Genomic DNA, 26394 nt, shown 5'->3' on the forward strand with positions numbered 1-26394 from the left:
CTCTACAGGTGACCTGAACAGATTCAGGATGGGGGTTTCAGGCCTAAGTCATGTTCTCCCGTACATTGTTTTACATTAAGAGCCTTGAATTGAGGATTATAGGATACTTGCATAGATTAATAAAGTTTCTACCAATGTCCCATTTGGACAGTAATCACTGAATATATACCATATTAGTCAAAACACTAGATGAGTTCTGAAACTCTACCTCAAGAAAAATATAAAAGAAACATAAAAATAATGTAATACTCCATTGGTGCTAAATAACTTATTTTAATAAATTTGTCTTTAATACAAGTGTAAAACAAGAGTCCTTTCATTTCAACTATAGTTAAACCCAAACTTTAAAACCAGTCAATAATTAACAATGTATTAATTTTGAAAAGTTTTTAACTGTAAGAGTATCAAATATAATACAGAGCTCTTAAATACTTAATGCTTTCTGTCACAATATTAAAAATAAACTTAACATTCCAAGACTATGAAAAGTGCCCCCTCCCAATGTTTTTGAACAAGTAAAAGTATAGTACCTGCTGGTGTTTACATTTGTTAAAAATTTAAAATAACAACAACAACTTGAATGTGATTTGAGTACTTCTAAACCATCCAAAATACCTGATACGGGTAGTAGGTTCATGGTTTTGGTAAAAGAAACTAGGTCAGAGTTTTAATGTTATAACTGGACTTTTAAATCATAAAGAAAGAAAATCTGATGTCATTTAGTATCTTTTCTTGTTTATTTTTAATTTTGCTAAGAAGGAACCAGATTTTATATCATCATTCTTCATCTGAATGGACTGCCATATGAAGTTCTGGTTTCTCCGTTTCTTCTTGGTTAGCTGGTTACTACCAAATGCCTGAGGACAATTCTCAGAGCATTTCCACATGAAGGTGATTAGTTTTCATTTAAAATAAAATTAATAACACATGTACATGTAGATGAAAATATAACAAAACCATATGAAAGCTTGTCAGAGACATTCAACTAGAAACTAAAACGGTAGCCACTAGAAAGAAGACATAGTGGAAAAATTTTTAAACTGAGATACTTTTTGTTGAATAATTACAGTAACTACTACCAATATATTCAGACCAATGAAGATTAGAAAGAACATGCAAAATGCTGAGAAAAGTAATTTCCCCTACAATTAAAACAAACGTGTTTTAATGAGAGATAAAAAAATCAGTCAAGCTCTTAAAATGAAAATTACAAAACAAAACATGGGATTAACAATTTATTAAAAATTACACCCTTGATTTTCTTGAGGGAAAAAAACAGTAGTTTTTTTTATAACAAGGGCATGAGAAAGACTTCAGATTAAGACTCATACTCTGTTCTAAATGAAAAGTAGTAAAATTACTTCTAGTAGAAAATATCTGCTATGGAAAAAAACTTTCAGGTATTTTCCATTTGATGTAGGTATTAATAAAAAATATGATGTTTATATCTAAAATATAAAGCAGCAATTTATTTTCATTTATAATATAAAGTGTTTTAGGAAAAGTTTACTCTTCTCAGTGTTCAAAACAAAATGGCAATTGTTTTCCATACCCAGCAATTTTAATGATAATGTAAAGTAAAAATTTAATCCTGCTGAACTAAAGCTCAATAGATTCAAATTTTAAAAATATGAAAATATCTACATTTTTAAAAGTTTAAAATTTTTGTTACTTTGCAATGACAGATCTGCTTTTTCTAACATTGAAAAAATTTTGCCTTCTTTTATTAATATAAAACTATTCAAATAATCACAACACAATCCCTTATACCAGAAAAGCATAATCACATGATACACTCATAACACTCAAGAATTACAATCCAGAAAGGGGAAGTCTTCCTCAAACAAAGAATTTCTTTCTTTCTGTCACCTCCATTCCATATATATAGTCTTCATTTCACATCACATACATAGAAAAATTATCACAATCTAACAGGTAGATAAGAAAAAAATTTTTTTTGGCCTTGTAGAGCTCATCAAGTAAATTTATTCATTCTTCTTAGTATGTTTCTTTTTAACATTATCTGAAGCAACATCTACAGGCTTTGAGGCCAATGAACCAACACCATTGGAAGGTGATTTTGCTTCACTTTTCTTCTCACATGATGAAAACGGCTGCTGCCAGCCAAAGAGCATCCGACTCAATGTATCCTCAAAAGGAGCAAATGTCATAGTAGAAGTCTGTGTAGTCATCATGGTTATCTGGGGGAAAAAAGTTCAATTTTGAATTTAAATACAAATGCTTTTTGTTTCTCAAGAGAGAAAAACAAAGGAAAAAAATCAAAATGCATTAATGTAAACTGCAGGAAAAGCAATTTAAGCTACATTCTGGTAAAATCTCTGTTCTCCACGAGATTATACTTAATGGAAAAGAACACAACTCATTAAAAATAATACAAGGTACCATATTTTGGGGTGCCAAATGATCAGAATAACCACTTTCACAAAAATGCATTTAGTATTCAAAGGAAGTAAGATAAAATATCAACATTACCATGCACTTGTGTCAGAGCTAAGATAAGTGCTTTACATTGTCATTCTCTTTCATTTTAACCCAACAACTACTCTATTATTATCCTTATCAGTGAGATGTGGAACCAAGGCTCTGAGAGGTTAAATAACTTGCCCAAAGTCACAAAGCTAATAAGTGGTAAAGAAGTTTGCAATATCCAGATTTTGAGTTCAATTACTAAATAAACTGACTATCATCATCTAAAGTCACAGACTTTTAGTGAATTGCAGAATTCCACCCTCAACAGATTGTAGAAAGTCTCTATCCCCCAATTTTTTCCATATATATTTTTATATAAAGGAACCAAGACCTCAAAGGGTAGAGAGTGCTCCCATTCCTTTATGTGGCAAAATGCACAGTGTTCACAGATGTTTAGATACACTCAAGAAATTAGACTGATGCCAACATAAATCTGGGAGGAGAACTTTCAAGTCTAGAATAGCTCCAAAGAATCCAGGAATTTCCCCAAGAGTCAATTCCTCCAGAATACAGATAATGACTCAAACTAGAAATTTTGGGTATCAAATTTCCAAAGAAGACCCCTACATAACCTACCTGCTTGGGGAAAATGGTATCAAGAATAAATTCTTACTAGTTGCAATACAGTAGGGGGAGTTGGAAGAAAAGTATATGTTCATTACAAAAGGAATAGGTACGTTAAATGCATACTATGCAATAGTTAGACTAGAAAAGAAAAAGCAAAAAATTCTTAGAACATACTGTTAGGTGAAAATGAGACACAAAACAAGAGCCAGAGTGTACTATAATTTATATAAATTAAAAACACATCGACACACAACATTGTGAGAGTACTAAAGATCACCGAAATGTATATTTTAAAACAGCTAATTTTATGTGAATTTGAACTCAATTAAAAAAATTTTTTTAAATACAAGCCCATGGACTTCAGGCCAGTCATGATTAAATAGCTTCTATCAGGACTCAGTCTCTCACCAAAATCAACAAAAGACAGAAGTACATAAAGTAACTGCTAAAAGACACTGACAAACAACTGAAATAGGCAGAACCTGATGGTGCTACTATCCAAGAGAAAAAAAGCTGAGCAGACACTTTAGCAGCCAGCTGCTTGGTACTGGGAAGATAAGTTGGAACTCAAGGTCAGACAAGGTGAAATTGCCCAGGGATATACTTCAGGCTTAAAGTAAGACCCCAAAAGGGTTACACTGTAGAAGGGCAAACTGAAATGCAATACAGCACTAAGTCTAAAACTAACAATATGATTAAAATATTCTGCTTGTGCATTAACATTAACAATTGTCTTCCAGAAGATGTTAAATGTAGTCCCTGCCCTCAAGGAGCTTACCTACTAGTCAGAGATAGGCAAGTAAATCAGTAATTGCCAAACAGTAAAGAAGAGTAAGGGCAGTAATGGAGATTTCCCAGGAACATTTAAACAATGGATATAGATCTGGAAATCGTTTATCACACAAGTGAAAGGTAAACGCATAAATATGAGTGTACACACCTGGAGAGAATGTAAAATGAGGAGTCTAAATATAACATTAACCTCCAAGTTTATGCCATTATTGGGTAAGATCTAAGGACTTTTTTATATTAAATTATTCCTTAGAATAAACAGTTACAATGAGATACACTAGCATAATCACCTTGGTCATAGCTTGACTTAAGGAACTGCAAATAAAAGATAATAGAAGTCAAATAAAAAACAATGGTCTACTGTCAGGAAAACAGCAATGTCTTTTTTTTTTTTTTTTTTTTTTTTTTTTACAAAATCCAAAAGAGAAGAGTGTCAGGATTTAAAATATTTTCTGAGAACATGAACTATAATAAGTATTTTTCAAAGTCGAGTGTTTTAATAGAATCTCCACTCCCAAAAGACTCATCACTCAGTTGAGAAGTATTGCTGGCATCAGAAATTACTGCTGAGATAGACATATGAGGTTCAAGGACAAAATTCTGTGAATTCAGCCTCTTATCAGACCTTGATTTAACAAGGTGACAAATATAATTGTGACAAATAGAATAAATCCTTATTCTTTTACAAATAAAATATAAAACTGTCTCCTTATTTAGCAAACTATTAAAATAAAAAGCATATTACCTAAAATAAACAGTATTTGGCTTCATAGTCTCTTACTTAAAAAGGAGAGGAAACAAAAGAAAATAGAAGCCCTAAAAATATTTTGGTATTTTCAACATATCCTAAAATATAAATTAATTCAGGTAAAGAAATTGTTTATATGCTATCTCAAGTTACACCATTTCAAAATGTCCAGTAAAATGTGACACACAATATAAGTACAAATGGCACTTACATCTACTTTTATATTCTCTGTAGTGCTTAGCATTGAGAATACACTGAATGAATAAATATAACATCTACTTCATAGCATTAATTCAAAGGATACCTTAATATATCTATATAAGAAAAATTTGCACAATTAATCTCTCTTTTCATCCAGAACATACTTCTTCCTGTCTCTACCTGCCCAAATTCAAATAATCCTTTGCAGTGCAACTTGTGTCTATTCCAATAGGCCCTTATCAGTGTCTTCCAATGAAAGTCACTTGGCCCTAAAATGAATCCCTAATGGCACATGGCATATTCAAGTAGGTTTTCTGATCACTCTATGCTTTCTCCATAGATTATATCATTCCCTCAGACTTTGCTAATTATTAACGTGAATGATTCAAATAAATTAAAATCATAGGGTTTATATTTTTACAAATGTAAAAAAAGCTAGGCGAATGAACTGTTCATTTTCGGTATATATCTTTAAGTGTGCAATAATTAGAGACCTGTGAAAGAGCATTTTGACCATTTACTAGTGAACAAATACATATTAAAAATCAACTATATACACTAGACTCAATGCTAACGATGCAGTGATGAATACTGCAAACTTAGTACCTCTCCTCATAAAGTTTAAAAAGTTGAGTTAGCATATCTCATGTTCCTTTTTAGACAATAGTATCTTAAGAATAGGGTTTGGGTCTTATTCAATGTTTATATAATCACTTATATCCCCCAAAGCACCTAAGAACAGTGTCCCTCATTCATGTATCCAACAATACATTATACCTTATTCAATGCATCAATGAATAAAATATATACATTACACCTTATTCAATGTATATATGATCATTTGGATCCCCAAAAGGGCCTAAGAACAGTGTCTGTCATTCATGTATTAAACAACACATTACCTGAAGACACTTCTCATCAGTATTCAGCACATCTACACTCCTTAAAACCATCTCCTCCTCCTTAAAACTCTCATCAACCACTCCTTTTCCATTTCCCATTCTAGATTTCCCTTCTCTAAATATTAGAGAACTTTAAGGCTCTGTCCTCACTCCTGTCTCATTCCATGCTTGTCTTCCTATAACTGCCTCCCTAAATTAGCTTATAAATTGCAATAAACAATAAACACAATTGCAATAAAAATAACATGGTTTTTTACAGAGCTAGACAAATTGCTATTAAAGTTCATACCAATAAACAAGAATAGCTAAAAATATATTGAAAAAACACAAACATAGAAGAAATCCAGAAAACACTGAAAAAGAACATTTGCAGGAGTGCCTGATTCTCCACAGCCTCATCAACAGAATGTGTAGCCAGACTTTCAAACTTTTAGTTTGTGGGAAGGTTGCTTGAGTCCAAGTTTGAGACCAGCCTGGGCAATAGAGTGAAACCAAAATTGTACAAAAAATACAAAAATTAGCCAGGCATGGTGGCACACACCTGTAGTCCCAACTACACTCAGGTGGCTGAGGTGGGAAGATTGCTTGGGCCTGGGAAGTCAAGGCTGCAGTGAGCCATGATCATGCCACTTCACTCCAGCCTGAGCGACAGAGCAAGACCCTGTCTCAAAAGTAAAATAAAATAAAAATTTAAAATTTTGTGCCAGTTTGATGAATGATAAATGGTATCTCAAGTGTTATTTTAATTAATGTTTCTCAAGTACGAGTTCTACATTTTTCAATATGTTTGAGGAACATTTCCCGATCTTTTCTGTGTGAACTGTCTGTTGATAACTTTAACTTTTCCATCAGGTTTTGGTCCTTTATCCCTTAATTTTTAAGAGGCTGTTATATATCAGGCATACCAGCCCTCTGATATATGTTGTAAGTATTTTATCACAGTTATTTGATAGCTATATTTTGACTTTGTCCACAGTGGCTTTTGCCATGCAACTTTAAAAAACAATTTATGGAGTCAAATTTATCAATCTTTTCTTTATACTGAAGGAAGAACCAAGTACACCCCAAAGTAAACAGAAGGAAGGATATAATAAAGACCTGAAATTAATGAAATCTAAAACAGAAAAACCAATGAAACCAAAAGCTGGGTCTTTGACACAAATCCATGAAATTGACGAACCTCTAGGCAGAGTGCTTTTAAAAGAGAGAAAAAGAAAACACAGATTACCAATATCAGGAATGAAAGGAGAGACATTACCACAAATTCCACAGACATTAAAGGGATAACAAAAAACTATTATGAACAATTTCATGCCAACAATAAAAAACTTAAGTGAAATGGCAAATTCCTTAATAAATACAACTTAGTAAAACAGACACAAGTAAATCTGCATAGCCCTGTATCTATGTAAGAAACTGTTATCAAAAACCTTCCTTTAAAGAAAATTCTAGGCCCAAATGACTTCATTAGTGAATCTATCAAACATTTACCAATAAATAATATCAAACCTACATAAATTCAGAGAATACAGAAATTCTTTTCCATTTATTTAAAAAGTCCAGTTTTATGTTAGTACAAAAAAGAGAAAAAAATTACAGAGAAAACTACAAACCAATATCCATTAACACACAGGAAAAAAAAATCCTTGAAAATATTTTAAAAAATGGATTCAGTAATATCCATGACTGATAAACACATCATGACTAAATGGGGTTTATCACAGAAATGAAAGATTTATGTAACATTTTAATAATCAATCAATGTAATCCACTATACTAACAGAATATAGGAGAAAACCCCTATGATTATTTTAACTGATACAGAACAAAGCATTTGACAAAATCCCACACCCATTCATGATAAACTTTCAGCAAACTAGAAATAAAAGAGAACTTCCTCAACCTCATAAAGGACATCTATAAGATGCTTAATAGCTAACATCATATTTAAGGTAAAAGGCTGAATGTTTTTCCACTAAGGTCACAAACAAAACAAAGATGTCTACTCTCACCATTTTTCTTTCACATTGTACAGGCCATTCTAGCCAATACAATAAGGCAAGGAAAAAAAAAAAAAAAACCAAATTGAAAAGGAAAAAGTAAAACTATCTTTATCATAGACAAGACCATATATATAGACAATGCTAAGGAATCTACACAGAAGCTACCAGAACCAACAGGCAAATTTAGCAAGGTCACAGGATACAAGAACAATGTGTAAGAATTAACTATATATTTAAATACAAGCAACGTAAAATTCCAAATTGAAATTTGAAAAACTACTATTTCTAAAGGCATCCAAAAATATGAACTACTTCAGGATAAATTTAAATTTAACAAGATACATTTAAAACAATGAAAACCACTAAATAGTACTCCAAAAATTTAAAGAAGGCCTAAATACATGGAGAAACATGTATCAACAGACTAAATCTTTTTAAGACCTGACTTCTTCTCTATAGACACAATCTCAAAAACAATTCCAGAAGGCCTTTTTTCCATAGAAAGTGACAACTTAATCAGAAAACTTATTTAGAAATATAAAAGATGTAGACTATCCTAAGAAATAGTGAAAAAAGAATAAAGTTGGAGAAACTGTACTACTTGATTTTAAGACTTACTATAAAGTTATGGTAATTAAAACAGTTTAGTATTGGCTAGAGATAGACATATAAATCAATAGAACAGAATATACTCCAGAAATAGAACCACATAGGTCAAGCCAACTGATTTTCAACAAAGGTGGCAAGATCATTCAATGAGGGAAAGAACTGTCTTTTCAACAGTGTTGTAACAACTTCATATTCATATGGAAAAAAAAAAAAAAAACACCTGACCCTTACCTCATAGGACTCGTAAAACTTATTTTGAAATGGTTCACAGATTCTAAAAGTAAAAAGGATGAGTTCATGTCCTTTGTAGGAACATGGATGAAGCTGGAAACCATCAATCGCAAAGACAGAAAACCAAACACTGCATGTTTTCACTCATAGGTGGGAATTGAACAATGAGAACAACTGGACACAGGGTGGGGAACACCACACACCAGGGCCTGTTGTGGGGTGGGGGGAGGGGGGAGGGATAACATTAGGAGATATACCTAATGTAAATGACGAGTTAATGGGTGCAGCACACCAACATGGCATATGTATACATATGTAAAAAACCTGCATGTTGTGCACATGTACCCTAGAATTTAAAGTATAATTTAAAAAAAAAAAGAAAAAAAATCAAAAATTATAAAACTTTTAGAAGAAATAGGTGAAAACTCTTCAAAACCTTGAGGAATAAAATAATTTCTTAAATAGGACACAAAAAGAAGGACCATGAAAGGAAAATCTAGTAAAGTAAACTTCATCAAAATTTAAAACTTCAGCTCTTCTAAAGACAACACTAAAGAAATAAAAAGGAACAGCATAAACTGGGAGAAAATTATTTGCAATACATATACCTCACCAAGGATTGACATCCTGAATATACAGAGAACTGTTACAACTCAATAATAATACAATTTTTAATAGACAAAATATTTAAATAGACACTATTCAAAAGATGATATATGAATGGCCAGTAAACACATGAAAAGACGCTCAAGTCTCTAGCCACCAGAGAAATGCAAAATAAAACTACAATGCGATATCACCTCATACTTATAAAATGCTAAAATTAAAATGACTGATAATACCAAATAATTAATAAGGATCTAGGACAATCAGAAGTCTCATACATTGCTGGTGGGAAAGTAAAATGATACAACCATTTTGAAAAATAGTGTGGCAGTTTCTTAAAAAGATAAACATATGCTTTTCAGATGACCTAGCAATTCTACTCCTAGTTATTAAGTGAAATGAAAATACATATCTGGCCAGGCACAGTGGCTCATGCCTGTAATTCCAGCACTTTGGAAGGCCGAGGCAGGCGGATCATGAGGTCAGGAGATCGAGACCATCCTGGCTAACATGGTGAAACTCCTTCTCCACTAAAAATACAAAAAATTAGCCAGGCATGGTGGCACACACCTATATTCCCAGCTACTTGAGAGGCTGAGGCAGGAGAATCACTTGAACCCTGGAGGCGGAGGTTGCAGTGAGCCAAGATTACACCACTGCACTCCAGCCTGGGCAACAGAGCAAGACTCTGTCTCAAAAAAATACAAAAAAGAAGACAAAGAAAATACATGTCTATGTATAGACATATATGTACACATATTCCTAGCAGCTTTATTTATAACAACCTTATTCAAATAATCAAAAGCTGGAAATACACCAAAACCCATCAACAGATAACTGGAAAAACAAATTGTGGTACCTAATATTGTTGCGGGAAGTCAGGGACCCCGAACGGAGGGACCAGCTGAAGCCGCAGCAGAAGAATATAAATTGTGAAGATTTCATGGACATTTATTAGTTCCCCAAATTAATACTTTTATAATTTCTTATGCCTATCTTTACTGTAATCTCTGAACATAAATTGTGAAGATTTCATGGACACTTATCACTTCCCCAATGAATATCCTTGTGATTTCCTATGCCTGTCTTTACTTTAATCTCTTAATCCCGTCATCTTCTTTGTAAACTGAGGAGGATGAATGTCGCCTCACAACCCCGTGATTGTATCAACCGCACAAATTGTTTGTAGAACATGTGTGTTTGAACAATATGAAATCTGGGCATCTTAAAATTCACTGATGGCTCCAGTAATGGCAATGCTGGCTATGTAGGTCCTACCAGACAAGCTTATTTCTACACCACTGCACTCCAGCCTGGGCAACACAGCAAGACTCTGTCTCAAAAAAAATAAGAAGACAAAGAAAATACATGTCTATGTATAGACATATATGCACACATATTCATAGCAGCTTTATTTATAACAACCTTATTCAAATAATCAAAAGCTGGAAATACACCAAAACCCATCAATAGATAACTGGAAAAACAAACTGTGGTACCTAATACTACTTAGGAATATGTAATTATATGGGTAAATCTCAAAAACAAAATGAGTACATACTATATGACTCTATATGAAACTACAGAAAAGACAACTCTAATCTGTAGTGATATAAAGTGGATAAATGGTATACTGGGGCTATGGATAGTGGCTGGGATTTATCAGAGCAAGGTACAAGGGAATGCTCCGAAGTGATAGAAATGTTTCATACACTGACTGTGGTAGTGGTTACACAGGTATACAAATTTGTCAAAACTCATCAAAATGTACTCCTAGACTGATTGTACTTTATTATCCATGAATACAGTTTATTATGCATCAATTATACTTCTAAAAAGTTGACTTTTAAAAATTTTTAAAGGAGCTCATTTCTAATAATTTCATAAATAAATATTAAACGCTACTTTGCTAAAGCATTTTTCAAAATTGTTACAAAACCCAAAATAATTTTAATATCAATTTGCAATATAACCCACATTTTACATATCTATAAACAAAGAAAGTTTTAGCATACTAACGCCTTAGAAAGAATTCAATTTGGTCCAATAATTTTATAGCCAGAGTTTCTAGGATAAAGTCATATTTATAATTCTCTGTCCAGATTTTTAATAAAAATCAGTAATGTTAAATGGAACACTATCATTTTATAGAGAAATAGTATGAAATTATATTGAGAAATTAGAATAGTCATTAAACATTAAGATTTTATTACAACCCAGGCATTATATATTTCTTTACACTTAAGGAATAGATATCAAACAATCTTGGAGTAAAAAATAGAAGGCAACTTGCTTCAAGTTTGTACCAAGTCAATCAAGCAGAAACCTGAAGAACCTTGTTTTAAGATGAGAGGCATTTATACTTGGCAGGCATTTTCTTCCAATGAAAAAATAAAGTCAATGTGCCACTACCTTGACACTTATAAACATGTTTAAAAAAAGCATTGAGGACATTGATTCTCACAGTTGGCTGAATACTGGAATCACCTAGATTAAAAAAAATACTAATCCCTATACAACATCCCTAAAATTCAGATTTAATTAGTGTAAGTTAGGCCCTAGGCATATAGGCTGTTTTAAAACTCCTCGGGTGAGTCTAATGTGCACTAATTTGAAAATCACTAGCTTAGAGACCTGTTCCATCATCATAGAAGTCAGTCGTGAGCTGAATGATTATATATGCCCTGATTTCAGTGGGTAGTGTTGTTATTTTAAGCATCTGATAAGTGTATCTCCCTTGATTAAAAATAAATACCTTATAGAAGAGATTATATGTTTTATTTATCATTGTCTCCACATATCTGGAACAATGAAGGCACATAGCAGTTGCTAAATAAGTATCTTTTGAATGAATATATGATTGCCTTATACTTCTTTTATATCCCCATCTTGTAATAGACTATGCAAATTAGAATTCAAAATATATATATTGAACAAATTAATGACTGAAGCAATTGGGGATAATATTTAAGGCAAAACCAAATCTGATAAAATATACACATATTTTAAAAACACACACATATATATAAGTAGATCAAAAGTGGAAAAAGGATATACAAAAGAGTGCAACATTTGGCAGCTGAGAATTATTTCATTGAGTTTTCAAATATTCTTCACATTCTTATACTTAGAAACAAAGAAGTAACCCCAAATAACTAATTCATTAGCTAATATCTCAGAACTTGTACATATGCAGATAAATTTTCTTTTAAAAACAGAATTACAGTTTAATCTTGATGAACACAGCTCAGGTTTCAAAATTCAAGTAAATAAAATTTTAGTACACATCATGATAGTCTTACTGCATAGCTGCGTTAAAAACAAAAAGTGGCCGGGCGCGGTGGCTCAAGCCTGTAATCCCAGCACTTTGGGAGGCCGAGGCGGGCGGATCACGAGGTCAGGAGATCGAGACCATCCTGGCTAACACGGTGAAACCCCGTCTCTACTAAAAATACAAAAAACTAGCCGGGCGCCGTGGCGGGCGCCTGTAGTCCCAGCTACTCGGGAGGCTGAGGCAGGAGAATGGCGTAAACCCGGGAGGCGGAGCTTGCAGTGAGCTGAGATCCGGCCACTGCACTCCAGCCTGGGTGACAGAGCAAGACTCCGTCTCAAAAAAAAAAAAAAAAAAAAAAAAAAAAAAAAAGTATTTGGTATCACCTATTGTTATGTGCTCTCAGTTGAGATCTAGTTAGTTTCCTAGGAGTCTCACATTGATAAACAACTATTTTGGTACTTCCTTACATAATGTGTTTATTTAGAAATACCTTATTAATAACAGACTTCCTTTTGATTAGCTACATTCTCAGATATGGCTTCATTTATAAAAGTTCCACAACTATTACATGATTTTTAATTCAGTTAGTATCTTAGACTACAGAACTTCGGTTTTCTTAAAATCAGCATTGGTTGCTTGATTGTAGGTTTGTCACCAAAAAGTGCTGCTTCACTCTCCGTGGTTGGAAATCTTTTCTGATGTATCAAGGGATATTCATTCTGAAACTGTTTTAGCTTTTTTCTTTTCTCCTTTAGAGGTAAATTCTTGTTTTTAATAATATTTTCTAAAAGTTCTGCAATTGCAGCTTGAGAGGTAGAAACTTTTTGCTCATCAAAGTCCTGAGCACTAATCTGCTTACAGTATGAATAAGTTGGCAAACGAACAAACAGTCCATCTCCAGGATTTTCAATATGTCCCTTTTTTAAGTAGTCAAGATGTTTTTCCGCTGCAGTCTGTAAGTAAGAGGGTACTTGAAGAATTTCCTGATGATGATCCGGTAAGAAAGAAACTAATCTTCCAGCAAGAAGCTCATCAAGATCCACTTCTTTAGCACAGCATAGCACACACCAAGAAAAGGTATGTATCCTCAGTGATCTTGTGCCCAATGCATCATGAAGTTTAGGCATATCAACATTTTGACTCATTTGGGAAATCATACGCATTAAAAGTTGAAGCTTTCTATAAATTGCTGGGGGAAGTAACAAACAACATAACTGTACAGCATCGATGGCAACCCTCTCTAAATGACGTTGCAGGAAACTCTGTGTGCCAGTCAACACAGAAGAAGCTGGAAGTAAAGAATTTTCTGAAAATTCTATTGAACTTTTGCAGAGTCTTTTATTGATTGTGGCACTAGACTCTCCAAGTTCACTTTCCATAGCTGTTTGCACACTTTTGCTGCCTTGTCCAACATTTGCTTTCATGATAATTTCAGCCACTGGTGTATTGATATAACTATTCCTTCTTGTACTACTTCTTAAAAGCAAACTCTGAGACCTACAAAGCTGTTTTGACTTGCATTTCCCATGACACAACTTCTCTTGGTCTTGAGCAGTCAAAGTAGTGGTTCTCTTAAAACCAGCACAGAATGGCTTTTGAATATTTTCCTCTGAATGAAGATTCAACAGGAATTCCTCTTTGGGCTTAGACTCTAAAAACAGTTTATTATTTTGTCCTTCTATGTTTGGAAAAGATAGATGAAACACACTGGATGCCTCTTATTTGAATTCCCTGACACATCTACAATACCTTCCAAAGAACAACAGCTTGGTTTGCTGTTAGAGGATAGATCATGCATACCACTTAACCCTATTAAATTATGACAGCTTCCTCCCATTATGTCATTAGCACTCACTCTTCTGTTTCTTAAATTAACTAGCTGCATTTTCTTAGCAAATCTTTCTTGAAATCCTGGATTGCTTATCTGTAGTCTCTCAGAATAATCTGATTCTTCTTTTTTCTCTATGAAGCAGACTGAGAAGAAGGTACTCAGTTGATTTGAAGGAATTCAAATTGTTTAAGTGAAGGAATTTTTAAGACTGTGGATCATCTTGGATTCTATGTATCCCACTGGATCTATCTGAAACTATCACATAGCCACAAATAACCAAAATGTTCACAAATAATTTGTAATATTCAAAAGTAAGTAGAGGTTCAGGGAGATCTAGAAAATAATCTGTGATTGTTCTGAACACATCTTGTTCAAATCCAACATTAGTTGAATTATTCATATCATCAGTTCTTGGCCAATCTGCCAGGCCTCATGGCAGATAATACCCAGTGAGGGAGGTCATCCGATTTGTTTTGTAGTATGACTACCCCATGTTTACTTGTATTGGCCATGTTGTACATTACATATTGGGGAATTACTTGTTTTGGATTTATGACTTCTTCTAGGGATGGCACACCTAAAATGGTTTGCAGGTAGATCAGAATAACATATCTCGAAATTTCTTAAACATCTTCCTGGCTTAGTTCTCTATTATCAACTGCATTTTCTTGATCTTCACTGATTATTTCATGCTTTATTTTCTCAGCATTTTCCTCAGATAAATGTATTCCATGCTTTTTAGGAGTTCTACGAGATAAGTTTCATCATTTAAAAATGCTATCTTTATCTTTGGAAAAGTTCTCTATGTTGTTTTTTCTCAATTCTGGATGCCTTCGTGGCAGAGTTTTAAGTGGCGAAGTAGCAGGAAATCTGAAGAGCTGCTTATTATCGTCAACATTTTCTGATCCCCACCTGCCTTTGATATCTTCAATTACATGATTCTTAAGAAATATCCTCAACAGTTGGATAGTCTGTTGACTTGTAACTTTGGGACCAAAATTGCTATTATTTCTTAATAGGTCACAAAGCCAATCCACTGCTTCTCCTGCTGTGAAACAATTGCCATATTTTTTAAAGTGTTGTCTATGTTTTCTTAGAGGCATTCCTGCTCGAAAAGATGTGGTAACTTCATTCCATAAGTAGCAGAATCCATTTAAGATGGCCATACCAGGAAGATCTGAATTCTAGCTCTGCCACTTGCTGTAGATGTGACTTTAGAAGGCCTCTAACGTCTGTGAGCCTCAGTGTCCACATTGGTAAAGTAGGACTAATAACACATGCCTGCCTGAAGGGCATTCCAGCTTGGTGGCCCAATAAGGCCCAAGAGGCACACCCAGACTCTCCATAGGTCTGTCAGCGCCCGGTGGCGTCCATGGCGGCGAAGGCAACACTCAGGCCCAGTGGCCCGGGCAGTGACGAGTCTCAGCACAACCATCAGCCCCGCCGCCAATTTGAATAGCATCTGCTAAAGCATTTTTTAAAGCGATCCTGATAAAGTTGGGCCCTGTACCATACCTTGGGAAACACTGCTGTTGGTTATACCTAGAAACAGAGTGAACAGGTCACAAGGTACGTGAATTTTCACCCTCGTCAGATATTGCCAAAATGCTCTCCCAAGTTTTATTCCTGTTTATACTCCCTCCAAATCCCTTTAAAATAGTTTATACTCTTCATCTTCACTTTTTTATTCACCTCAGTTGATTACAATCATTTTTCTATCCCTTACCAGTCCACTGAAATTGCTTTTACTAAGGTCACCAAATATCTCTTAATTTCAAAACCCAACAGCCTCTTTTCAGTTTTAGTCATTCTTTACCATTTCTTCTGCTTTATTTCACAACAGCTCTATTTCACAATTACTCCTTATAGAGCCAATTTTTATTTTTAAATATTTTTAAAACATTGATGTAGATGTGGTGAAAAGGGAACACGTTTACACTGCTGGTGGGAATATAAACTAGTACAACCACTATGGAAAACAGTATGGAGATTCTTCAAAGAACTAAAAGTAGAACTACCATTTGATCCAGTAATCCCACAACTGGGTACCTCCACAGAGCAAAAGAAGTCATTATATGGAAAAGACACTTGCAAACTCATGTTTATAGCAGCACAATTAGCAATTGCAAAAATATGAAACCAGCCTAAATGCCCATCAAGCAACAAGTGGATAAAGAAAAGGTGGTACGTATACACCAAGGAATTCTAATCAGCCATAAAAAGGAACAAAATAATTGGATTTGCAGCAACCTGGATGGAGCTGAAGACCATTATTCTAAGTGAAGTAACTCAGAAATGAAAAACCAAATATCGTATGTTCTCACTTATAAGTGGGAGCTAAGCTGTGAGGATGCAAAGGCATAAGAATGATACAATGAACTTTGAGGACTTGAGGGGAAGGGTGGGAGAGAGATGAAGGACAAAAGACTACACATTGGGTATAGTATACACTGCTTAGGTGTACCAAAATCTCAGAAATTACCACTAAAGAACTTATCCATGTAACCAAAAAAACACCTGTTCTCCAAAAACTATTGAAATAAAATTTAAAAGATAAAAAAAATGATTAAGATTATGAAATATATTATCAGTTTCAATAAACTCTAAATGGGATTTGGGCAAATGAATTAGTTTAAAATGAACATTCTATTTAGAAACTGGTGGATATACTTTCTAATTAGGAAAATGTTGAGAAATATTATAAAAGAAGTTCAGCATTGTATGTTTTCCTATTTTTAAATATCTTTATTATTATTACATTGCAGTATGGTGTTTAAGTTTGGGTGTTAAAATATAGAACTTTACATCCAGGAACAATTGTAAGAAAAATTATCATTTTTATTCCACAAATTAGGTCATGAACAAAAGCTGATCCTGTAACTCAAGAAAATGTAAGATATCAGTGCTATTTATTTATTCTTACCAAACCCACAATATACATTCATTTTCTTTAAAGATTAAAGTTAGAAACTCGAAAATAATACAGCTCCCACCCATTCAGCAAACTAGGAGTAGAAAGGAATTAACTTCCTACTCTGCTAAAAGGCATCTAGGAAAAACCCATAGCCAACATTATGCTTAATAGTGAAATACCAAATGCTTTCTCTCTAAGACGAAGAAAAAGACAAGAATGTTCATTCTCTCCATTTCTATCAACACTATACTGGAGGTTCTAGCCAGGATAACTGGGCAAGAAAATTAAAGACATGCAGATTGAAAAGTAAAGAGTAAAATCATCTCTATTTGCAGATGACATGATCCTGCATATAGAAAATCCTAAGGAATCTATCTTCTATTTTATTATTTATTTATTTATTTTATTATTATTATTTTTTGAGATGGAGTCTGGCTCTGTTGCCCAGGCTGGAGTGCAGTGGCACAATCTTGGCTCACTGAAACCTCCGTTTTTGTATTTTTAGTAGAGACAGGATTTCATCATGTTGGCCAGACTGGTCTCAAACTCCTGACCTCAAGTGATCTGCCAACCTTGGCTTCTCAAAGTCCTAGGATTACAGGCATGACCCACCATGCCCAGCCAGGAATCTACCTTTTAAAACATTTATTAGAACTAATAAATGAGTTCAGCAAGGTTGCAGGATACAAAATCAATATACAAATATCAATTGTATTTCTACATATTTGTAATAAACAACCTGGAAGTGATATTTTAAAACAATTGTATTTAGCATAAAATCAAAAAAGAATAAAATACTTAGGAATAAATTTAACAAAAAAAGTGTAAGACGTGTATATTGAAAACAAAGATGGCCAAACTAAATCAAAAGAACTCCTGTGTTGATGAATTGGAAACCTTACTGTTAAGATGGCAATTATTCTCAAATCAATTTACAGATTTAAAGCAATCCCTATCAAAATAAGTGCTGGCTTCTTTGCAGAAATTGTAAAGTTGATCCCAAAGTTCATATGGCAATGCTAGTGACCCAGAATAGTCAAACAATTCTGAAAAAGAATAACACACAAATTCACAGGTGTCACACTTTTTTTTATTATTTATTTTTCTTTATTCTTCAACTTTCATTTAAGATCAGGGGTACATGTACAGGATGTGCAGGTTTGTTACACAGCTAAATGTGTGCCATGGTGGACTGCTGCACAGATCATTCCATAACATAGGTATTAAGCCCAGCATTCATTAGCTATTCTTCCTGATGCTCTCCCTCCCTCCACCTCCCCCTGACAGGCCCCAGTGTATGTTAGGGAGGAGGTCTCTCCTTTTCAATATTTTGGACTAGATTCAGTAGAATGGTACCAGCAATTCTTGGTACCTCTGGTAGAATTCAGCTGTGAATTCATCTGGTCCTGGGCTTTTTTTGGTTGGTAGGCTATTTATTACTGCCTCAATTTAATAACTCCTTACTGGTCTATTTGGGGATTCAACTTCTTCCTGGTTCAGTCTTGCAAGGGTGTATGTGTCCAGGAACTTATCCATTTCTTCTAGATTTTCTAGTTTATTTGCACAGAGGTGTTTCTATTATTCTCTGTTTATAGTATAGTTTATAGTATACTGTTCTTTATACAGACGGTTGTTTGTATTTCTGTGGGGTCAGTGGTGATATCCCCCTTATCATTTCTGATTGTGTTGGATTCTTCTCTGTTTTTCTTTATTAGTCTAGCCAGCAGTCTATTTATAAATGTTTTCCAAAAACCAGCTCATGGATTTGTTGATTTTTTTTTTTTTAAGGGTTTTTCATGTCTCTATCTCCTTCAGTTCAGCTCTGATCTTGATTATTTCTTGTCTTCTGCTAGCTTTGGGGTTTCCTCTTTGTTCTCCAGTTCTTTCAGTTGAGGTGATAGGTTGTTAACTTGAGATCTTTCTAGGTTTTTATGTGGGCATTTAGTGCTGTAAATTTCCCTCTTAACACTGCCTTAGCTGCATCCCAGAGATTCTGGTATGCTGTCTCTTTGTTCTCATTAGTTTCAAAGAACTTCTTGATTTCTGCCTTAATTTCATTATTTACCCAAGAGTCATTCAGGAGCAGGTTGTTCAATTTCCATGTAGTTGTCTGGTTTTGAGTGCATTTATTAATCTTGAGTTCTAATTTGATTGTGCTGTGGTCTAAGAGACTGTTATTATTTCAGTTCTTTTACATTTGCTGAGGAGTGTTTTACTTCCAATTATGTGGTCAATTTTATATTAAGTGTGTGTGGCAATGAGAAGAATATACATTCTGTTGTTTTTGAGCAGAGAGTTCTGTAGCTATCTATCAGGTCTGCTTGATCCAGAGCTGAGGTCAGGTCCTAAATATCTCTGTTAATTTTCTGTCTCAATGATCTGTCTAATATTGTCAGTAGGGTGTTAAAGTCTCCCACTATTATTGTGTGGAAGTCTAGGTCTCTTTGTAGATCTCTAAGAACTTGCTTTATGAATCTGGGTGCTCCTGTATTGGGTTTACATATATTTAGAATAGTTAGCTCCTCTTGTTGAATTAAACCCTTTACCATTATGTAATGCACTTGTCATTTTTTATCTTCATTGGTTTTAAAGTGTGTTTTGTCTGAAACTAGGATTGCAATCCTGCCTTTTTTCTCTGTTTTCCATTTGCTTGGTAAATTCTCCTCCATCCCTTTATTTTGAGCCTATGTGTGTCTTTGCGCAGAACATGGGTCTCTTGAAGACAGAATACTGATGGGTCTTGGCTGTTTATCCAGCCTGCCATTCTGTGTCTTTAAATTGGGGCATCTAGCCCATTTATATTTAAGGTTAGTATTGTTGTTATATGAATTTGATCCTATCATCATGATGCTAGCTGGTTATCTGCAGACTTGTTTACGTGGTTGCTTCACAGTGTTACTGGTCTGTGCTTCAGTGTGTTTTTGTAGTGGCTGGTAATGGTTTTGCCTTTCCATATTTAGTGCTTCCTTCAGGACCTCTTGCAAGGCAGGCCTGGTGGTGATAAATTCTCTCAGCATTTGCTTGTCTGAAAAGGATCTTATTTCTCCTTCAATTATGAAGCTTATTTTGGCTGGACATGAAATTCTGGTTTGGAAATTCTTTCCTTTAAGAATATTGAATATTGGCCCCCAGTCTCTTCTGGCTTGTAGGGTTTCCACTGAAAGGTCTGCTGTTAGTCTGCTGGGCTTCCCTTTGATGCTGACCTGGTCTGTCTCTCTGGCTGCCCTTAACATGTTTTCTTTCATTTCAACCTTGGAGAATCTGATGATTATGCATCTTGGGGTTGATCTTCTCGTGGAGTATCTTACTGGGGTTCCCTGGATTTCCTAAACTTGAATGTTCGCTTGTCTTGTTAGGTGGGGGAAGTTCTCCTGGATGATATCCTGAAGTATGTTTTCCAGCTTCGTTCCATTCTCCTCGTGTCTTTCAAGTACTCCAATCACAGGTTAAGTCTCTTTACATAATCCCCTATTTCTCAGAGGTTTTGTTCATTCTTTTTCACTATTTTTTCTCAATTTTTGTCTACCTGTCTCATTTCAGAAAGATAGTCTTCAAGCTCTGAGCTGCTTTCCTCTGCTTCAGGTATTCTGCTGTTGATACTTGTGACTGCATTGTGAAGTTCTCATGTTGTGTTTTTCAGTTCCATCGGGTCAATTATGTTCCTCTCTAAACTGACTATTCTGGCTATCATCTCCTTTATTATCATGATTCTTAGCTTCTTTGCATTGGGTTAGAACATGCTCCTTTAGCTCAGTGAAGTTCATTATTACTCACCTTCTGAAGCCTACTTTTGTCAAGTCAGGCATCTCAGCCTCAGCCTAGTTCCATGCCCTTGCTGCAGAGATGTTGCCATCATTTGGGGAAGAAAAGACACTCTGGCTTTTTGAGTTTTCACCATTTTTGCGTTCTTTCTCATCTTTGTGGGTTTATCTACCTTTGATCTTTGAGGTTGCTGACTTTCGAATGGGATTTTTATGGGGTCTTTTTTGTTTATGTTGTTGTTGTTTTCTGTTTGTTTTTAACAGTCAGGCCAGTCTATCATAGGGCTGCTGTGGTTTGCTGAGGGTCCACTCCAGACCCTAGATACCTTGGTTTTTCCCAAACCTGGAGGTATCATCAGTGAAGGCTATGAAACAGCAAAGATGGCAGTCAGCTCCTTCTCTGGAAGCTCTGCCCCAGGTGGGTACTGACCTGCTGCCGGACCGAATGCACCTGTAGGAGGTGGCTGGAGATCCCTATTGGGAGGTCTCGCCCAGTCAGGAGGAACAGAATCAGGGACCTGCTTTACAAAGCAGTCTGGCTGCTTTTTGGTAGAGAAGGTGTGCTGCACTGGAGGGGACCTTCCTTGTCCAAACCATTTGGGCACTCCAAAGCCAGCAGCCTAGAATGGATGAGTCAACTGAGTCACAGAGATGGTGACTGGCCCTCCCTCCGGGAGTTCCATCCCAGGGAGAGATGGAGAACCCTGGCTGGAATGGATGAAGTCCCTGCAGGGAGGTCCTGTCCAGTGAAGAGGAATGGATCAGGGTCCGGCTTAAAAAAGCAGTCTGGTAACGATCTAGTAAAGCAGCTGTGTTGCACTGTGGGGAAACCCTTTCTCATCTGTAACATTTGTATTCTCCAAAGCCAGCAGACTACAGTGGCTAAGTCTGCCAAACCACAGAGACGGTGGCCGCTCCTCCCCCTAAGAGCTACGTCCCAATAGAACCCTTTTGAAGTGGCTGAAGGCCCCACAGGAAGGTCCCGCCCAGTGAGGAGGAATGAATCAGGGTCCTGCTTAAAGAAGCAGTCTGGCCATGATCTACCAAGGGAGCTGTCCTGCATTGTGGAGGACCCTTCCTCATCTGGACTGTTCATATTCTCCAAAGCCGGCAGGCTGGAACGGCTAAGTCTACCAAACCGCATAGATGCCAGCCGCCCCTCCCCCCAGGAACTCAGACCTGTCTCAGGCAGATTCCAGCACGTTGCCGATGGCAGGCTGGAACCCAAGCCAGTGGGTCTTAGATTGTGAGGTGCCATGGAAGTGAGGCCTGCAGCACGATGCTGCTTGGTTCCCTGGATTCAGCCCCCTTCCTAGGAATATGTACGGATGGATTTCCTCACTTGCTGGGGACCCCAGGGCCACAGTATGTAAACTCCTGTGTCTCTGTGTGCGCCTGAGTGGCTGCTCTGCCAAAACTCCACACAGCTCTGTGCATCAGACCCAAGACCCTGGTGACATGGGTTCACGAGGGGATCTCCTGATCCACGGGTTGCAAAGGTCCATGAGAGAAGCGTGGATCCCTGGGCAAGTTGCATAATCACTCACTGCTTCCCTTGGCTGGCAGTGGGGGTTCCTTTGGCTCCATGCTGTTCCCAGCTGTAGGAAGTGGTTGGAGATCCCTATCGAGAGGTCTCACCCAGTCAGGAGGAACAGAATGAGGGACCCGCTTAAAAAAGCAGTCTGGCTGCTTTTTGGTAGAGGAGGTGTGCTGCACTGGAGGGGACCTTCCTTGTCCAAACCATTTGGGCATTCCAAAGCCCAAGGTCCCTTACCCTACATGAGCTGTTTGCCTAGACAGTCCCACTGCAAGGTGGGTATTTCAGTTGAAGGTGCTGAATTCACTTGCCCCTTTTCACTCCTTTCCATGAGTGCCATGGACCACAGCTGCTTCTAATCAGCCATCTTGGATCCTACCACAGTCACACGTCTTGATTTCAAAACTAACTACAATGCTACAACAATTAAGACATAGTAGTAATAGCACAAGGACGGGCACACATATGGATGGAATAACATTGAGAATCCAGAAATAAACCCTCAAATTTACAGTCAACTGATTTTTGACAAGATTGTAAAGGCAATTCACAAAGGAAAAGAATTGTTTTTACAATAAATAGTGCTGGAACAACTAGATATCCACATGAAAAAACTTGGACTGTTCATCATACCATACACAAAACTTAATTCAAAACAGATCATAAAAACCAAATACAAGAGCTAAAACTATAAAACTCTTGAAGAAGATATAGAGGTAAATCTTTATGATCTTAGATTTGGCAATGGTTTCCTAGTTATGACATACAAAGAACACATAATAAAAGAGAAAATAGGTAAATTGGACTCATAAAAAAAAGTGTTGTTGGGTTTTTTTTGTTTGTATTTTTTTTTTCTGTTCAGAGAACAGTCTTTCTCTGTTGCCCAGGCTTGAGTGCAGTGGCACAATCTCGTCTCACTGCAACCTCTGTCTCCCTGGTTCAAGTGATTCTACTGCCTCAGCCTCCTGAGTAGCTTGGATTATAGGCACCCACAACTAATTTTTATATATTTATATTTTTAGTAGAGACGGGGTTTCACCATGTTGGCTAGCCTGGTCTCAAACTCCTGACCTCAGGTGATCTGCCCACCTCAGCCTCCCAAAGTGCTGGGATTACAGGCGTGAGCCACTGAGTCTGGCCTTCATCAAAATTTTACCAATTTGTGCTTCTAAGGGCACTATCAGTGAAGAAAAAACCTTACAGAATGGAAAAAATATCTGCAAATCATTAAGTCTGATAGGGTTCTAGTATCCAAAATATGAAAAGAATTTTACAACTCAACATTAAAACAAAATATAAATTAAAAATGAGCAAATAATCTGACTAGATATTTTTTCCAAAGAAGATATACAAATACCTAACAAGCACAAAAAAGATACTCAGCATCATTAGTCATCAGGAAAATGTACATCAAAACCACAATGGGATGCCACTTCACACCCACTAGGGTGCCTGTAACAAAAAATACAATACTATGCACTAGTAATGGTGTGGTGAAATTGGAAATCTCATACATTGCTGATGGGAATATAAAAAGATAAAGCTACTTTGTAAAACAATCTGTCAGTTCCTCAAAAGGATAAACAGAATTAACATATGGCCTAAAAATTCCATTCATAGATGATATACTCAAGAGAAATGAATCACATGTCCACACAAAAATATTTACATGAGTGTTCACAGCTTATTATTCATTTTAGCCAAAAAGTGAGACAATCAAACTATCCATCAACTGATGAGTGGATAAATAAAATGGCCTATAGCTGGAAGTATTGGGGAAAATGTGAAATGACTTCTAAAGAATACAATGTTTCTTTTTTGGAGTGATAAAAATGTTCTAATACTGATTTGTAGTGATAATTGCACAACTCCATGAATACACTAAAAAAACTATTCAATTGTACACTTTAAGTGAACTGTATGATATATGATATGGCTTGGCTCAAACCATACATCACTCATATCTCCACACTCAAATCTCACTTTGAATTGTACAAGGGAGGGGCCAGATGAAGGTGACTCAATCATGAGGGTCTTTCCCGTGCTGTTCTTGGGATAGTGAGTAAGTCTCACGAAATCTGATGGTTTTATAAATGGGAGTTCCCCTGCATAAGCTCTCTTGCCTGCTGCCATGTCAGATGTGCCTTGGCTCCTCCTCCGTCTTCCGCCATGATGGTGAGGCCTCCCCAGTCATGTGGAAATGTGAGTCCATTAAACTTCTTTTTCTTTATAAATTACCCAGTATCAGGTATGTCTTTATTAGCAGCATGAGAACAGACTAACACAGTATGGAAAATATATCTCTATAAGGCCGTTAGAAAAAATATATACAGCTCAAAATTTGAGGACTGGAAGAGACTACATGTGAAGACATTTTGCCTCCAATATTTGTTACTTGATTACAGCCACAGACCATCTCCATTTCAGAGACTACTGAAACAAAAATGAATGATTCATACAGTGACTTCATTCTAAGACACATATTAGCTATCCTGTTTTCCTTTTAAAAATCCCAAAGATAAGTTTTTAGCCAAAAATATCGAATCTAAAATAGAGGTGGCCATAAAATTTTCTAGACTTAAATAACAATTTTATTATAAAATCAATTGTCTATTTGTGAACAGGGAACAATACTTATTCATGGTATGAATAGTCAGAATTAGCCTCATGATACAGCTGCAAATAAAATTCATAAGATACGTCACATACAGTGACAGAAAGACATGCATCCTCTCTAATCCTCAACAACTGTACAATGAAGACGAGAAAATTAGGATTCAGCGACATAAGTGGCTTGCCTACTCAAGGATTAGCCAGCAAAGCTGGGATTTGAACCCAAGACTGCCTGTCTCTAACCTATCTTCAAGAAGGAATAAAGCTTCCACCCAGGCAATATTAATAGAAAAGAATGACCACAAATATGTCCTATATAAAATATTTGAAATGTTAGAGCTTAAAGGAAACTCAGAGAATATCTATCTCAAGTATCTCATTTTACAAATGAGACACTATCATCTTTGCAGTCTCTGATCAGCATTGGCTATTTCTACTACTCTCTCTTCTCCAATATACTACTAGGCTATCTGCAAGTGTTTCCTGATAGCCCTAGCATAAAGCAAATAAGAAATCACAGAAAAGTTAAGTTTCAGAAAGTCATGGATGTACTGAGTAAACCTCCCCAAATTCTTCCTCTTAGATAATAACAATAAATAAATGTTTCTCTTACTTGCCCAGTATGCAGAATTGTATCAAAGGGGAATGGTTATACAGGATTTGTAATAATTATAGGTACTTTGAATTCTTACCTTTGTGGCCACAATAAAGATGGTATAAAGGAACATAAGATTATGCTTTGATATTGCCAGATGCTGGGTGTGCTGGAATGTGAAGATAACTGACCCCAGAAGGGTTACCTTGGAAGGGCTGAAAATAAAACACATTTTAAATCAGCAAGTAAGAAATATGACATATCTCCATCGTTTTCAAAGAGTGCTCTGCAAAACATTAACTTAGTGGGTTATTAATAGATGTAATGCAAAGATGAGTTTTGTTAATACACTTTAAAAAGTGTTGAAAATGCTGAGTTATACAAAGTTAAATACCTTTTTTCACATCATAAACTACAGATTTTAGAATAACCATACATATTCTGACTCTCCAACAAAAAGAGTACATTTCTACATGCAATATTTCTGAAACATATTTGGCCATATAACAATTTTTTCATAAAGGATTTCAAAGTTCCACATTGTACAGCATGATTTGGAATTAGTCATTAAAAACCTTACAGTGCTAAAAAGCTCACAGAGTGGAGTCAAGGAAAAGAAAGGCCAGATTTTTAGCATTTGCCCATTTCCATGATGTAAATACTCCCATCATGGCCAATGTCAGGCTGCTGCATGGAAGAGGAGAGATGTACACAACTGGT

The 26394-nt window shown here is 35.7% G+C and overlaps 1 protein-coding gene and 1 pseudogene across 5 annotated transcripts in view; both read right to left on the bottom strand.

The window, feature by feature from the left end:
- Positions 1–253: 253 nt before the first annotated feature.
- TMEM38B (transmembrane protein 38B) overlaps positions 254–26394 on the bottom strand; it is a 79060-nt gene continuing 52919 nt past the window's right edge. For 4 of the 5 annotated variants that reach the window (XR_012424486.1, XM_074016935.1, XM_005581129.4 and 1 more), the window contains 2 exons: positions 25772–25889; positions 254–2201 (listed from right to left, as the gene is read on the bottom strand). Coding sequence is in view for 3 of the 5 variants with exons in the window: in XM_074016935.1 (XP_073873036.1) it covers positions 1986–2201; positions 25772–25889 (334 nt within the window). In the remaining 2 variants the exon portion in view is untranslated. Of the gene's footprint in view, positions 2202–24449; positions 25890–26394 lie in introns of all 5 variants that reach the window. The other variant, XR_012424487.1, reaches the window with a different exon arrangement.
- LOC141408621 (DEP domain-containing protein 1A pseudogene) lies at positions 12879–15511 on the bottom strand (annotated as a pseudogene).

The sequence above is a fragment of the Macaca fascicularis genome, chromosome 15 (assembly GCF_037993035.2).
Source record: "Macaca fascicularis isolate 582-1 chromosome 15, T2T-MFA8v1.1".
Lineage (NCBI taxonomy): Eukaryota > Metazoa > Chordata > Mammalia > Primates > Cercopithecidae > Macaca > Macaca fascicularis.